The 16,692-nt window shown below is 37.8% G+C and overlaps 2 protein-coding genes across 2 annotated transcripts in view; one reads left to right on the top strand and one right to left on the bottom strand.

The window, feature by feature from the left end:
- The window catches only part of ly75 (lymphocyte antigen 75), a 45,363-nt gene that overhangs the window by 6,938 nt on the left and 21,733 nt on the right, over positions 1 to 16,692 (bottom strand). The window contains 14 exon segments of the mRNA XM_037545322.1: positions 448 to 609; positions 2,061 to 2,220; positions 2,358 to 2,581; positions 2,670 to 2,799; positions 3,665 to 3,819; positions 9,210 to 9,315; positions 10,222 to 10,358; positions 12,875 to 12,942; positions 13,058 to 13,125; positions 13,415 to 13,584; positions 13,691 to 13,726; positions 13,881 to 14,001; positions 15,995 to 16,066; positions 16,198 to 16,279. Of these exon segments, the coding sequence (XP_037401219.1) occupies positions 448 to 609; positions 2,061 to 2,220; positions 2,358 to 2,581; positions 2,670 to 2,799; positions 3,665 to 3,819; positions 9,210 to 9,315; positions 10,222 to 10,358; positions 12,875 to 12,942; positions 13,058 to 13,125; positions 13,415 to 13,584; positions 13,691 to 13,726; positions 13,881 to 14,001; positions 15,995 to 16,066; positions 16,198 to 16,279 (1,691 nt within the window).
- LOC108438680 (zinc finger BED domain-containing protein 4) lies at positions 5,164 to 6,414 on the top strand. Its single transcript, XM_017716655.2, has 2 exons — positions 5,164 to 5,672; positions 6,268 to 6,414. Exons 1-2 carry the CDS (start codon positions 5,198 to 5,200, stop codon positions 6,363 to 6,365), a joined length of 573 nt encoding a protein of 190 aa, XP_017572144.2. The 5' UTR covers positions 5,164 to 5,197; the 3' UTR covers positions 6,366 to 6,414.

Here is a 16,692-nt window from a genome sequence, read left to right as displayed (position 1 = left end):
AATGAATGCAAATAAACATAATGTAGTAAAAAGAAAAAAAAATCCTTATCAGTACTTGATATCTTGTGAGCTACTTTGAAGAACAACTTTAGCTGAACCAAGTCCAGGTGCTAAATTATAACTGAATAAAACTGGCCCGTGTCAAATTTCACTACTTATTGCATTAGTATTTAATTGCATGTATTGTAATAAGTGTCTTTTTTTCCTGAGCAAATAAACTTTTACTGCCCAGATAAACAGCTTTTTAAATGTAATTTTCTCAGATGCCTAAAACGTTTGCACAGTAGTGCATCTTGAATCAAATGTGCGAAGAGCCCAAGAAAATAACATTTAATACATATACAAAATATCACATTTAAACAACTTGACCAGCTCCAGTGGCAGATGCATCAAGGTACTCTGGTTAGATTTGAAAGCTCAAATAAATAAATTCAAAACTTTCCATACCAAGAGCCTTGCACGTCTGCTGATTGTTGTTCTTGTCATGCTCCTGCCATCTTGCAGACTGCAGCAGGAACGTGTAGCAGTTGTTTTGAAATGGGATCCAGTTGGCTCCATTGTTTGTGTGTGGACATTTATTTGCATCGTGAGAAGGTGGGATGTGTTCATCTATTTTTAACATGGAGAGAGAGTTGTGTAAAGATGAAATTTAAGTTATGTGCAGTCCAGTGCAGTCCAGATGTGTCCCAGAATCCAGAGAATTTCAGCTACACACTCATGACACAGGTATGAAAACCAATAAAATGTATGAATATCAAATCAAATACAAGTCAACTTTTTACAATTAGCTATAAGTGTACAGGCAAACAAAGTAACTGATTGACTATTTATACATTTGGATAAAGGATGTCTGTAGAATGTGGCTCCAAGCAGTGAGAAGTTTTAGTACAGCTGTGCCATACTGTTATATAGCCCAAATGCTGTATGTTTGCATGGTCAATATGTGCAAGCTGTAGCTGCCATGCTTCTCATATACTGCAACGGTAGTGTGTGTGTGTGTGTGTGTAAAACACAGTAGTATTTCTAGTCTTTCAAGTAATGTTATATTAATAACAAACTTTATAAATAACAAAGCCTTTCTTCATAAAATTTGATATACGTATTAGATACAGGTCGGCCTTTACAAATCGAGTCAAATGACAAGGACTGCAGCAAGTGTTAGTAATTGGTATCTTGCATCATAACTTACACAACTTAATGTTTACTTAATTCAGAAAAAAAGCTAATTTCAACAGCACTGATGTTGCGAAGTGTATCACAAATAACAACTCTACTCTTTCAGAATAACTGCATCATTTCACTGACTCACAATGGCTCACTTTACTCTGCAGCTAACACTTCCTACTTTTCTACTTTAGCACATACAAAAGCTAGAATGTTGGGTAACTTCTTTAACACAATATTTGACATGCTGTCTGTTTGGTCTTTCTAAAGAATAGTGTGATAGCAGGACTACATTAATTTCTGAACCTTGCAGCCTCTAGCAAGATTTTTGGCCAGCTGCTGTGATCACAGAACAACTACATAAACTGAAATGAACAAGATGCAATTCTGCAAATGAGATGGGATGCAATGCTTTACAGTCTGACTGGAACAAAAAAGACATTCAGCTTAATCTGGAAAGCACTAAAGTATTAAAAAAAAAATCCGACTGAACCTGATTTAGTAACTGGTTTATGGCTCTACCTGTAATGCAAAAGGATACTACTATTTAGGCAGAAGAAATTGGCCATTTTAAAGCACATTTGATATAATATTTGCTTCTTTGCTTTACATGTCATCTATTTTTCTCAGAACTGCTGTAAACCTGATAAAAAAATAATTGAGTTTGTGCATTACTGCAAATAAAAAAAAACACACCGGTGTAAATTAATCATGTTTGAGTTGTGCCTGTGACAGAATCACTGCTGTTTTCTGTTGCTTAAATGATAATGGCAATGTTTAGAATAGCTGTTTGGCCTTATCTAGTTAGATCATGGCTATGTCAAAAGAATCAATCAGTGTTTAACCTGTCTTTCGCACTTGATATGAGGATAAATGTGTCGTTTTAATGTCCACACCTTGTGGGATGTGGCAGATAGCTCCTCTGAGCTTCTCCCCGCATTCTGTGGCCTTCCAGAAGCCGTCAGTGTCCAAGTACACACAACGGCCTGCAGTGACCTCTGGGCCCCAGCGACTGAACGCAGTATGGCTGTGATCTGTCCAGCGGTAATGTGTCTCCTGGACAAAAATTTAAATGTCCTTAAGAAAATGCTCTAAGGAAAATGTACTGGAGGGTTTTCTTGAGCAAGTTATGTACAAATTGGTCACAATCAAATGTGCCTATTTATGTATGTATGTGAGTTGCAGGTTCTTACATCTTCGCTATACAGTCCAATCCAGAGGGGATGTCCAAATTTGCTGACATTTACAGTAAGCACAGCCTGTAGGTACGCATTAGCCACGCTAGCTAGGTCCATGCTATTGGTCTTACACAACTCCCAAGCCTCCAACCAGGTCACGTTATCCTTTAAAAACAGCTTAAATGTGTGATTGTTGACTTGGAACTCTTTCTCAGACACCACAGGGGTCTCTTGCTTATCTGAAAAAAGTGGACAAAAAACACTGAAAAAAAACTCATCTAAACAAATCTTGAAGTAATCACTGAAAAAACAGTGAAGACTGACTACCTGCATAGTGCTGGCAGATGGTGACACTCTGCTCGTCAGTGCAGGACGTGTAGTCCCAAGTGCCCAGCAAGTCTGAGTGGGCATCATTAAGCATAAAGGCACACAGCTCCAATCCATCCTGCTCAAAGGTCTGATGTTAAAAAAAGAAGAATATAAACATTTGCAATCATACAAGATCATTTTGGGGCATATAAAATGGTCTGATTAACTATATATGAACACTAAAATAATCTGGGAAAAAAAAATGTTATTGGATAAATAATTATGTCCAATCAAAATGGCCAATGAGCACCATGTTTTAATTTTTCAAGACATATTTTGAGGAGATTAGATACAAGATAATAGATTTGCAAAAGAAATGGGAAAATAAGTGAAAAGCATGACTTTTCAAAACTGTGGTTCAATAAATGATTAAAAGATTTTAATAAATTGTGAGAAGCAGAAAAAGCAACCAAATTCTATGAATGAAGTGTGGAAAAACATCCCAGCAGATTTCCTTGAAAAATTGAAAGTAAGTGTCCCGAAAAGAATGCCGACTTTAATACAGGCAAAGGGTGAACACCATAAATACTGCACAATTTTGATATTATACTCAGTTGCTGAGGCTACTGTGTATTGTTTTTGTTAAATATATGTCTTCTGTCCTTTTTTGGATTGTGAAAAATAAATGAAAAATTTACTTGTGCTTGATGTTCATTTTGATTATAGATTAAGTAAATGAACAGTGGTGCCTGGCTTTTGCAAAATACTATACACACATTAAACCAAACAGGTAACTTGTATCTTCCTTTACCAAACATTTTGTCAGCACAGAAAAATGTTTCAAGGTCAAACATCATTTCAATATCTTTTTATATATTAATCCCTTAAAACTGCATACTAGCAGAGTTATTCTTAAGATGCACAAGCATGTATTGGAAGTTTGAACCTGGTGGTGGGTCCTGGCCATTTAAGATGTTAAAGTTTCTAATTTGTAAAAAGAGCAAAACACTTGCATTGATGAACACGGGTCGCTGCTGGCCATGGAGCAGGGGATTAAAGTTGAGGTATGTGATGGGTGACTTGTCAATCCACTGAGTATCATGAAGCCTCAGCTTCAGACCAATCCAGAGCTTTGGTGGCTGTCCCGGTATGAGTGTAGTGACAAAGTCTAAACAAAGAAATGGTAGGTTGTCAATAGTACTACTGTACCAGTTAAACACTGCAGGCAAGAGCAACAGTGTGCCAATGAAGTAATTATATTTTAAGGCTGAAGTTGTAAATATGTTAAATTATTGTTACTCTGCACTTATTGGCATAAAATATTCTGCACTGTACCAAACATACAGTACTTTAAGGTAATTTGTATGAGCTTGAACAAAGTGTCGAAATAAAGCTTAGAACAACTAACAGCAAGAGTTACTGTTTTGAAGAATGTTATTACCAGGGATTCACTGATGCACCGACACCAGATATTATCATGTCCCCAATATGTAAAGTTTATTAAATAAACAGTAATTTTGCATTACAATGTGCAGAAGTATGTTCTCTATAGAGCATTTATAGTAAAACTTTAAGTGTAGCATAGTATAGTACAGAATTGTACAGTTTCTCCTCTGTAAATTGCACAACCTGCACACTCGATGCAATTCCCTCAAAATTACTCAAAGTAGTATTACCAGTTATTGTAAACCCTCTTTTAACTATAGTAAACTCATCCCTTAGCCTGAGCTATGTACCCAAAGCTTTTAAACTAGCAGTCATCAAACCTCCGATCAAGAAACCAAATCTTGATGTTAGCATACTGTATAATTACAGGCCTATTTCTAATTTACCATTTATATCTAAGATCTTAGAAAAAGCTGTGGCGAAACAACTTAGTTCATATCTACATAAGAACCATATATATGAAAAATTCCAATCTGGATTCAGGCCACATCACAGCACTGAGACAGCTCTAGTTAAGATAACTAAGGACCTTCTTATTGCCTCTGATCAAGGCAAGGACTAGAGCTGGGCGATAAATCGATTTTATCGATTAATTCGAATTTACAGTTAAGGACGATGTGTTTTTATGAAAATCGATTTTTCTCAGATTTAATTTCCGCCACTGACCCTTTGGGCTCCCGTAATTCAGAATCACCTTAGCCCCTCCTCCCGCGCGCTTGTACAAACAACATGACGGCGGTTGGGGGTAAGACAGAACTTGTGCCCAAGAAAGGAGTAACCAGCTCCGTGGTCTGGAATTGGTTCGGTTTTGCGCCAACGGACGCAGACCAAACAAGTCCTCGCTGTAAGGTGTGTTTTAAAACGGTCGTTTCCAAAGGAAGCAGCACTACAAATTTATTCCAACACCTTAAGCAGAGGCATGCAGCGGAGTGGGAGAAGAGCTGCTCCCAGCGGAGTGAAAGCAGCCGCAACACTAGCACGCCATCCAAAGTAAAGCAAGCGACTGTCCCTGACACGTTTTTGAACTGTGTGCCATATGATAAGAATGGAGCACGGTGGAAGGAATCACAGATGCTGTAGCGCTGTTTATTGCAAAAGACATGGTGTCCATATATACTGTGGAAAAGTCAGGATTCATTAACATGTTGAAAGTTTTAGACCAGAAGTATGCGCTACCAAGCCGTAAATATTTTTCTGAAGTTGCCTTGCCACACCTGTATAACAGCACACGCCAAAGAATCACTAGAGAGCTGGAGGAGGATGTGTCGTATTACGCCGCCACTACTGACCTGTGGTCCAGCCGAACGATGCAGCCCTACATGAGTTTAACTGTGCATTTTATTAACCACACCTGGGCTCTACGAAGTGTCTGCCTTCAAACGGCGTACTTCCCCGAGGATCACAAGGGCGAAGTAATCGCCCAAGGAATAAAAGATACTCTAAGCTCTTGGAACCTAGCCGAAGACCGACTCAGCTGTATGACTACGGACAGCGCCACCAATATGATCAAAGCGCTGAAAGACAACGAGTGGCCAAGTCTCCAGTGTTTTGGACACAGACTGCACAATGCTATAGGTAAGGGTCTAGCATTCAAATTATTCAAAAAATAAGTGATTAAATGAATTGTGATTAAATGAATTGAACAGCTCAATTAATGCATATTATAATTGATTCATTTTATCATGTGTAAAATATACACAAAATGTAGGCTACATGCATGATTATAATATATGTATATAGATACTTTATTTATCGAGAAATAAATTAAGGTGTCCAGTAGCTTATACACAACATACATACTGCAAAAAATATATTATGATTAATCACAATGGTAGACTATAGTGTGTGTGTGTGTGTGTGTGTGTGTACGCACAGGTGTGCGCGCGCATGCATGTGTATAGGGCTTAAAGCAAGACATAATTTTATCCCTAAATAATATGTCTTGCTTTAATCCCTGTACACACACTAATTGATGTTTCAAATAAGTTGTGGCTATCTACAAACAAATGTTAAATACTTTTAGAATGCCTGATAGCAGGCACTATGCCTGAGATTTTATCCGTGTGTGTGCATGTGTGTGCTCGCGCTTTAGTAAAATACTGAAATAGCATGTCTTCATGTTTGTAAACACTCTCCAAAATGTTTAGTTTTTGTATTCTTTATTTTACAGAGAATGGTGTGAAGGACCCACGAATTGACCGTGCCATTGGGATTTGCAAAAAAGCTGTCTCTGCCTTCTCTTACAGCTGGAAAAAAGAAAAGAGATGACTGAAGTACAGGCTGAGTTAGGTCTTCCCGCTCATCAACTAATAACGGAGTCCACAACCAGATGGGGCTCACGGCAAAAAATGATTGAGAGATTCCTTGCACAGGAGAAGGCTATAGTCCGTGTCCTGGGTGCTGACAAGAAAACCCGGCACCTTGTGCCCACCTGGCAAGATCTTGACGTGCTGGAGTCTGTAAACAAAGCCGTTGGGCCACTCCAGAATTTTACAGATGCTCTTTCTGGGGAGGATTACGTCAGCGTTTCATACGTTAAACCAATCCTCCATTTATTTAAAACCAGTTTGCTCCTAGCAGGAGAAGAAGACACCGACCTCACCAAAACAATAAAAAGGAAGATAATGAGTTATCTTGCTGAAAAATACAGTGACCCTAGGCAGGATGAACTGCTGGACATGGCCTCACTGATGGACCCAAAGTTCCGCACAAGCTACATTGACCCAGGCAAGGTTGATCATGTCAAAAAAAGAGCGGTTACTGAGCTTGTGTCTGTTGGCATGTGTGCATCAAAACAGCCTGGTCCATCTTCTCAGGGGTGCCAAAGAGAACCACAGCCTCCACCCAAGAAGAAAATGACATTAGCGACCTTTTTCAGGAAGAGTGCACCAGTTCTCTCTCCACATCAGACAGAGGTAGAGAAATTGGAGACTGAGCTGGCCACCTACCTCTTGACCCCAGAGGTAGATCCTGATACTGATCCACTTGAGTGGTGGAAGCGCCATGAACCAAACTTCCCAAGGCTGGGAAATCTGGCAAAGAAATACCTCTCAATCCAAGCTACAAGTGAGGGTTTTCAGTGTGGGGGGTAGCATTGTTACATGCCACCGGGCAAGCCTCAAGCCAGATGTGGTGGACAGACTCATCTTCCTGACTAAAAATGTTTAAAAAGCAATGAATAACAGAAGGTTGTGTATGCACTACAGTTTATGATTATTTGTTTACATATTTAGGGTACCAAGTTTTGTCTAATCCATTGGGGGAAAGGTGCTTACGCAATAACAAGCTGGCATATTAAATTGCCAAATTGAAAAAAAAAATTGTCAGTTTTATCAAAAGACATTTTATTTATTATTATTTATTATATATTTTTGTTGAAGATGCATTTTAATTTGAAGGTGGAATTGTCAGGGCAATTTGAATCCAAGCTATGTTGGAGAAGTTACTGTATGTTCATTTACAGTGTTCACTAATTTCCATCACTGTTTACAATGGGATGGTCTGCCATCTCATCTACAAGCTTGTTTTTTGGCTTGTTTCTGTCAAAACACAAAAAAGATAAAACTGGTTTTGACCCAATTCTTTGTCATCTGTAGTTTGATTTTTAGCAAGAGAAAAAATCTATTAAAATCAAAAATCGGATTTTTTGTGAAAAAATCGAAAAAAAATTTTTCAGGCCATATCACCCAGCTCTAGCAAGGACCATTATTATTTGCACTATACATGTTACTGTTAGGCACAGTTATAAAAAACCAATGACATTAACTTTCATTGTTACGCAGACAAAACCAACTGTACATATCAGCCAAGCCTGATGACTAATACAGATTAAAGAAAACAGAGCACTGTGAAAAAGATATGAAATGCTGTATGTTACGTAATTTCCTCCTACTAAACAGTAACAAAACAAAGGTTCTCCTTCTGGGTCCAAAAGTGGCAAAAAATAAATTATGAGATTTAATTTTAAATTTCGCTGACTTTCCAGTCACACCTGGCTCAGCAGCAAAAAATCTTGGCGTCATAATTGATTCAGATTTATCATTCGATCAACACATAGGTAGCATCACTAGGACAGCTTTATTACATCTTCGCAACATTGCCAAGATAAGAAATGCCCTAACCATGCGTGAAACCCAGTCTACAGTGTAGAAGGCAGAGGTGTTAACCACTACACTAACCAACCACATGCCTTTATTACTTCTAGGCTAGACTATTTTAATGCACTACTGTCAGGATGTACGAGCAGGAATCTAAGCAAATTTCAACTAGTCCAAAATGCTGCAGCCAGGGTCCTCACTAAAACAAGAAAATTTGATCATATCAGTCCACTGCTATCATCACTTCACTGGCTGCCTGTTAAATTCCATATTGATTATAAAATTTATTTTATTGACATATAAAGCCCTACATGGGCTCGCTCCTGAGTACCTGCAAGACCTTATTTCTTATTACGAGTCATCACGACTACTCAGATCGCTAAGATGGCTTATTAATAGTTCCTAGAATTCATAACGCTGCAGCTGGGGTAAGAGCCTTTTCTTATAAAGCCCCCAAACTCTGGAATGATCTTCCAGAAACTGTTCGGGACTTAGACACAGTCTCAATCTTTAAACCTAGGCTGAAAACTCACTTGCTCAGTTTAGCTTTTGGTAGGTAATGTTCCCCCTTAGATAAAAGCGGCAGATCCAGGGAATTATAGTAAACAAAGACACTGGTGCTGTGGTCCTGCTGCTCGCACGTGGTCACTCAATTTTGTGGACAGTGGAGCGGAGGGATGCCAAACTGTTTCAGAGTGCTCTTGTGTCTGTGTGTCCTTCTGGTTCTCTCCTTTTAGCTAAGCTGTCATAGTCAAATCTGCCGGAGTCATTAGCCACACTCTGAAAATGTTCACATTCCCCATTTCACGTACAAACAAACAGAATAAAACTAATTCCATCCTCCCTGCCTAATTCCATCTTTATTGGAATTCTGTGAAGCTGCTTTGTGACAACATTAGTTATAAAAAGCGCTATACAAATAAATTTGATTTGATACAGTATAGTACAGATTTTGTTACAGGGAGGAAGTAAATGAGGAATGTTTAGTTCCTTGGGAATTTTTAGATCAACTCACCTTGCTCAGCTTGGTCTCTGATCGACAGGAGATTGCCCCTCAAAGACATACATATCTCATTGGCTTTTTTAAAACTCCACAATTGAGGTTTTATCACTGTGTAACACTAAAACAAAACATAAAAAGGTATTAAAAAGTGCCAGCTGTACTAAGCTGAAGTTCTGTACAACCTTGTTTTCAAAATAGTTGGGATTCTGTCCAAAATGTCAATGAAATCAGAATGCAATGATGTATAAATCATTTAAACTCTGTATTTAACTGAAAACGGCACAAAGACTTTGAAACTAATCATTTGTATTGTTCTTTGAAAAATATATGTTCAATTTGAATTTGAAGCCATCAACATGTTTCAATAATAACAACGCCATATTTCCAGAATATGGTTAGTCTTGCTGAAATAAGCACAACCTTCTCTGAAAAAGACGTCATCTGGAAGGCAGTATATGTTACATATATCATTCATCATTAATGGTGCTTTCACAGATGAGCAAGTCAGCCATGCTTTGTGCACTACTGCACCCCCACATCATCACAGATGCTGGCTTTTAAACTGTTATATTTTGTACTGTAGATGACGTAATCCATATGTTCCTTGCTGTTACACATTAGAAAGGTTATTCTTGAATTGTTGGTCTATTTGCCCGTGTAGTCTTTTCACAGAGTAGTGAACGCCTCCCTAGCTTTACTTCTGAAAGACAGCCTCTCTGGGATGCACTTATACCGAATCATCTTACCTATTGCCAATTAACCTGTTTAGTATTACACAACTTTTGTTGCCCCTGTCTCAACTTTTTAAAAATATGTTGCTGGCATCACATTTTACATGACACATATTTTACAAAAAACATCAAATGTTGAAACTGAGAAATTATATGGTGTCTTTGTACTATTTTCAATTAAACAATTCACAAGTCATTGCATTCTGTTTTTATTTACATTTTGCACAGTGTGCCAACTTCTTTGGAAATGAAGTTGTAACTGGCTGAGGGCCTCTAGGCAGCGATTAGCAAACCTTGTCTCTGAAGGCCAGGGTTCCTTCTTCACATGATTTGCCAGGTGGGTGAGGGACTTGTGTTCCAGTTTCTGCAGATGTGACATTCAGTGCCTCACACACAAAGGGCTGTTTGTTGCCACAGCTTACCCGGTAATCTGTATAATCAGAGTGATTAAGTGTTAGTGATAAACAATTCACTTGAATAAAAAAAAGAGAGACAAACAAATCAGTTACACAAATAGGTAAACTATAAAGATCTAGAAAAGATGGTCATTTTACTAATATAAGAACCATTTTAAAACATAAATGCAAAAGTACAAAGACTATTATCAAGTATTAAACTAGAATTTAAACTAGAGAAAAGTAAAATAAAATACAATAAACAAGAATAAAATAAATAAAAAGTACAGAATAAAGAATAATAATAAAAAAACAGCCAATAGGAAAGAAGCTCCAAAGATGTGGGATGGGACAGCTGTACATATGCAGATATGAATACCTGTATGTACACAGTTAAAGCAGGTAAAGACATATACTATAAAATGCACTTGAAGTCCATTTTCACAGTCGCAGATGGTCACTTTTAAAAAAAAAAAGAGACACAATCACTGGTGTAGAGACTGAAGAGAAGGGGTGAGGGCACACAATCCAGTACTGAGTAGGGGTGAGGGGAAAAAAAAAAAAGATTCCTAGATGCATTGTGACGCGCACGTGAACGAATCCAAATCGATTCACAAATGTCAAAAATCGATTTTCTAAATATTTAATTTATAATGTAATTATAATGTTGAGGGAACACAAAAGGCGGAACCTGGAAGCACGGAAGTACAGCGCTCGGACACTCTGTGAGGTGGACATAACAAAAACACAACTGGATGAGTGAGAAAGCCGACCGACTCTGCACAAAGGCCAGGTTAGGTCAGGAGTCACAACCCAAATGTTAAGAGCCATTTTGACCTTTCAACAACAACAAAAAAAAAACAGCTTAGCAGCCACGACATTTCCACAACATGTTCCATTTCCATGTCCAGTTTGTCTCAGTGTGTGATAATGTCCTAGTAGTTAGGTTTCAGCTATAGCCACTTTCTGCCTGTGTCCGCCAGAAAACCTTTCCTCTAAAGTAGATCAGTTTCTTGTAAAACGTTTCTCAACGTGAGGCTGAAGTCGCTTCTTGAAGTTGCTAGAGCTTCTTGTTCAAATTTTGATCCAGCTTAAATTCTGACTGAGGCACAGAATGTAAACTCGGCACCATTTAAGGTGGAACAGGAAAATTTCAAAGAGAAGCAGCTTCAACTTCTCAACTTTTTAGTGTTTGAAAGTCTCTCGTTGCAGATTTAACTTGCCAGAAAACCAACTGCAGCGCTTATGAGTACAAATAACACTGCTAAGTTGCTAAGTGACCTGCAGTCTGAGTCTCAGTCATTGCAAAACAGGGCTTTCGCGCAATATTGTACACGTCCTGTTTCGAAAATATTTTACTGACACAGCGATCCCCCTACTCTCTACAACAAGACCAAAACCTAACCTATAAAATCACTAAAGAAAACAGGTAGGATGGCTGTAACATGCTGACATTCACCGCCACTGGGTGACCTAATTTTACTGTGCATTTTATCACAGATGAGCGGCAGCAGTGTCTTATGTGCTCCAAGCAATAGCAGTGAATGAGAGCCTTTTAGTTCACTTGCTACATTACTTCCATTTGATTTATTAATAAAAGACATTAGAAGTAAATTCATTATGGATCATTACAAATACAAAAAAGATGCGTGAAGTTGCAGCAATAATTGTTTTATAATCATAACACAGCCCTCTGAATCATATCGAATCGTGAGATTCAGATTCAGATTCCTTTATTGATCCCAGGGAGAAATTGCAGTTGTTACAGTTGCAGCCGCTTATGTAAAAATAAACACTTTACTAATTTAAGACAATATAGAGAAAGATGCCTAGAGATTCCCACCCCTGAGGGTCTAGGGGTATGACATGTTTTCTGCACCTGCTATTTCGTGTTTATGAGGAAATCCATGATCTCCGTGATGGTATCTGGCACAACCAGCTGGAACAATCTGACCTGCAGTAGCTCTGGCACTATGGTGTTGAATGCAGTGTTATGTCCACAAACAGAACAGAAGCATAGGTTCCAGATGCTGCAGCATGAAGTACAGGGCCATGTTTGACCATGTCATTGACAGACCTGTTAGCTCTGTATGCAAACTGCAGGGGATCTGGCACAGGGTTTCTAATAGTCTTCAGGTGGGCTAAGACCAGGCATTCAAAGACCTTCAGGACTACAGAAGTCAGGGCAACTGGCCGGAAGTCATTTAGTCCAGTGATGTTAATTTTTTGGAGATTGAAATGATGATGATGATGAATGCTTTGAAGCATGTGGGAACAGAGAGTTCCAGTGATTTGTTGATGTTGGTAAAAATAGGAGCTAGTTGGTCACAGCAGTGCTTTAGTGTGGATGGAGAGACTAGGTCAGGTGCCAGGGCTTTTCTCACATTATTTTATTTATTTTTTAATACAGTCAATGTTTGCCTATGGAGATTGCATAACTATATGATTGATTTTATATACCTTTTAGCAATGGGTGTGACCAAGACACCTGAACTTAATAATTAGGAGTGTTCACATACTTTTGGTATATAATGTATATACTGTATATTACCTGGCATGAACGAGTCTGGACTGATGGAGGTACATCTGCCTAAGAACGCAGAGCGATAAAAGTGCAACCTGAGAATACAATCATAATACAGGTATATTAGTGCAATTCATTGCTGTTCTGCATGTTTTTGCTCAACTTACACTGCATTGTGCATATGTGGGTAAAGGAAAAAGACAAACTTACCTTAGAGGAACAAGAGGACCTGGTTGACGAAGATCCATCCACCAGTTCACTATTTTTGAATCTGCATGCTAGAACAAACCAAAGATTTTTTTTTTAAACCAAAGACATGCTTTTTATGCGTTATAAAAATATATATATAAATGAGTGTTCTTAAGGTTTCTTACTATAAACAAGACTGGAAGGAGAATTAAAAATATCTAAAATATTTTAAAATGCCAGCTAATAGTTGCTAATTCATTGAGAAGGTTTTAATCAATTATTATTATTATTTTTTTTTTTTAAATGGAGTGACTTCTCAATTAAATGTAATCATGACAGGCCTAAGACACAGTAGTGCTTGGAGATGGAGAGTGGTACTTTAAAGAGGTGCTCCTGCAGATGTCTGGCAGCGTTGATGGTCAGAGGAGTGGCTAGTTTGCTCCGATTGCTGCTGCAATAGATACTGGCTTCCTCATAGGACAGCTGTGGCTGGGTCACAAACCAGAACTCCTGACCATCGATGAATACTGAGGTCTCATGGTGTCCATCTGTGGTGTACAGACATAAATTAAAGAAAGTTTGATTCCAGAAAAACACACAGTGTAAGGGGAGACTGGACAAGCAAAACTATAAAAAAAAAATTTAACACTCCACCTGGATTATACCACTCAGGCTTTTTTGGGGTTTGACCTGGAATGGAAATAAGAATAAAATCACTTGTGAAAATATATTTTTGTTTTGCTAACATTTGAATTGAATTGGATAAGCACTGCTGGGTTCCGGCTTCACATACAGGACCTTTCCATATTTTAAAATTACCTGTGGAGATCATCAAACAGCTTACCTCTAGGGATCTGACACACCCATTCTAGCTTAGCGTCACAATGAAAGGCACTGGAGTAAAATGGGCGTGGAGGAACATAATGTAGCCAAAGGAAAAAAGGGAAGGCGTTTCCTTTCAGTGACTGGTTACAAAACAAAGACAGAACACATGAAATTACTTATCAGTAATACTTAGCTGCTAAACTGCCAACACCCCTATTGTTTAATCTAAAGCGTGTTTTTAGGACTCGTACAGGGTTATTCTTGAGGGTTGATACTTTGATTATAGCTAAGATAAGACATTTCCAACCAAACTTCGTAGTATTTTAGATAGGATTAATCTTACATTTAGCAAGTTTTCCATTCTACAGACATATACTTTGCCAGAGTTGTTTACAGTTTGGTAACAAGAAATAGCCTCAAAAAGCTCTCTCACAAAAAGCTATTACAGTAAATGGTTCTGAAAATGCTGCTTGTTGTCTAAGACAATATTTTACAATAATTTTGACATAAGCAAGTGGGCTAAAATGTACTTTTTTTTAAATAAATATATTCATGACCGAGAGGGATATTCTGGGTGTTCAGCCTTTTAAAACATTGTTAAAAACTTTTTATAAAGACTTTTTAAAATCCTGTGCTGCAAAAATGAGAATAAGATATCTATTTTATCAAATGATTCAAAAACATTAGCATATCTCCTGTTACTCTGTTGGATGCAGTTATATGTGCCTGTTCTGCTGCATAAAGTGCTTGGACAGGAACAGGGTTCCTTTTATTCAAACACTGTTTTTGTAAATGTTGTGCAATTCAACAGATCAGAGCCCTTACTCAGAAACTCCTGAGACACAGAGGCCATAAAAAATTGGTGGTGGTGGTGGGGGGCCTCATTCTAGGCCCTCACTGTTTTTTTTAAGAGCCTGCGTCACAGAAAACCTGATTTTCTTGCTTATTTAAACCAAAGAGATGTAATAATATGTAAACACTCTTTAGTCCACATGATTCAGAAATGGAAATTTAGTTGCAAAGATAGCCTATTTCACGTGTATTTACTTATGTCAATTCAGCTGACAGCAGTTTATAATATTCAACCACATTGAAAGTCGATCACAAATCACAAGAGCTGCCATTTTACTTAACTGTAAATTATATTATCACCAATGTTGTCTTAAGATTTAGTGGGAAAATTTAACCTAATAACAGAGAGCTTATAAACTTCCTGTAGATGACTTGGATAAATCAGAAGCAACACTCATGTGATGTGCACATGACAATGCAACCACAACTAAATGGCACACTATGCTCAGCGTACAGACTTTAAAACTAGAAAAAGTGGATTAGCTAGTCTTAAAAAAAACTGGCCTGGGAGGTATTTCAGAAACCAGAATTTCTTGGTTAGCCTGATAACGTAGGCCAAAAAAAGTTGTTTTGAATACTGGGTAGCCAATCAGAACACAGGTTATTTATATTGGTGTTAAAAGGTACCGTAAAAAAAAATAGCATATTTGAAATAATTCAAGAATAAAAAGAGGTAATAAGTGGTTGTGTAAATAAATATTATATATATATCATTGTCTTTGGTACAGAAAAATCACACAAATGTCACAAGACACAAAACACAAAATAAAACAAAACACAAGACAAATGTAGGAAGTGGGTCCTACACAGAAAACTCTACTCTAGTGTGATGATCCATCATGACATCTTAGCATCTGTTCAGTCTTACTAAATGAGACTTTTCCTTAACCATCCACTCACAGTTGAGACCCTACATAAAGCATGGCATAACTAAGCCTGGGCTGACATTTGCCATAAGCAAGAAACTGATTTATATCAGTTATATATATTATAATTGCTTCCAATAAGCCAAACATCTAACGGAAGATTAGTGCAAAGCATATGGACACTAGTGACACATTGACATCCCCCATCAGTTCATTCTAAAGGTGTGTAAACAGTTTCCATAAGCTACATATATACCTATTCTTCACAGCATGTTTTGTCTTTTTTTACAGTATACCAACAGTGATTCTATAACAACAATTACAACATGAAACTGTAATTTATTTGTTTACAATAAATGGCACAACACTCATGTAAATGTTTTAGAGTTTTAGAGTTTTAGATCTATGGATCTACCTTAAAGGCAGCACAGTCTCTGTTATAATCATCATCTCCATGAAACTCTTGGGGAAAGATCATCACTGACACCTGTTACAGAGTGGAAACAGCAGTGAAAAAGCTAATTGCTTCTCTTTATATAACACACATATGAAAACTATGCAAATGGTGAGCTTTTGGGTTTTTACTGATTGTGGGAGACAGTGTTAAAGGTAACTCACAGGCCGTCCATCACTCCATTCCCAGCTGTTATCATAGTTCGGACTTCGGCGATTTAATCCAACCCAGAAAAACCTATCATCACTGCGTAATACAAAAATGTATGAGTCATTCTGTGAGGTGGTGTGTATGTCAGGTCTGAATATTTTATCTGGAAAAAGAACTGGGCACATCCTGTCCAAACCTTAATTCATCAACTGGAGAACCTCATGTTCCTAATGATAATACGTTACACCTTACGTACCTTAGCACACAACAGTACCAGCCATTTCAGATAATAGACTAAAAAGAAAATCCTGTACCCCAATTATCAATTATACTAATGAAGCCTGGATAAACTTTTCATAATGTGTTGCTTGCATGCTGGCCTCATGGATGTCGGTGAGGGTAAACACTGAATGAATCCAGCATGCCAGAAAAAAAAATGAAGGGCAGGGACTCCAAGTCTGGACAAAATGATGAATAATTATCAATATTTTTATTATTTAAAACCCATT

This window comes from Pygocentrus nattereri, chromosome 15 (genome assembly GCF_015220715.1).
Source record: "Pygocentrus nattereri isolate fPygNat1 chromosome 15, fPygNat1.pri, whole genome shotgun sequence".
In the NCBI taxonomy this organism is placed as follows: domain Eukaryota; kingdom Metazoa; phylum Chordata; class Actinopteri; order Characiformes; family Serrasalmidae; genus Pygocentrus; species Pygocentrus nattereri.
The sequence above is the reverse complement of the archived record's forward strand: the minus strand, read 5'-3'. Positions and strand labels throughout refer to the sequence as shown.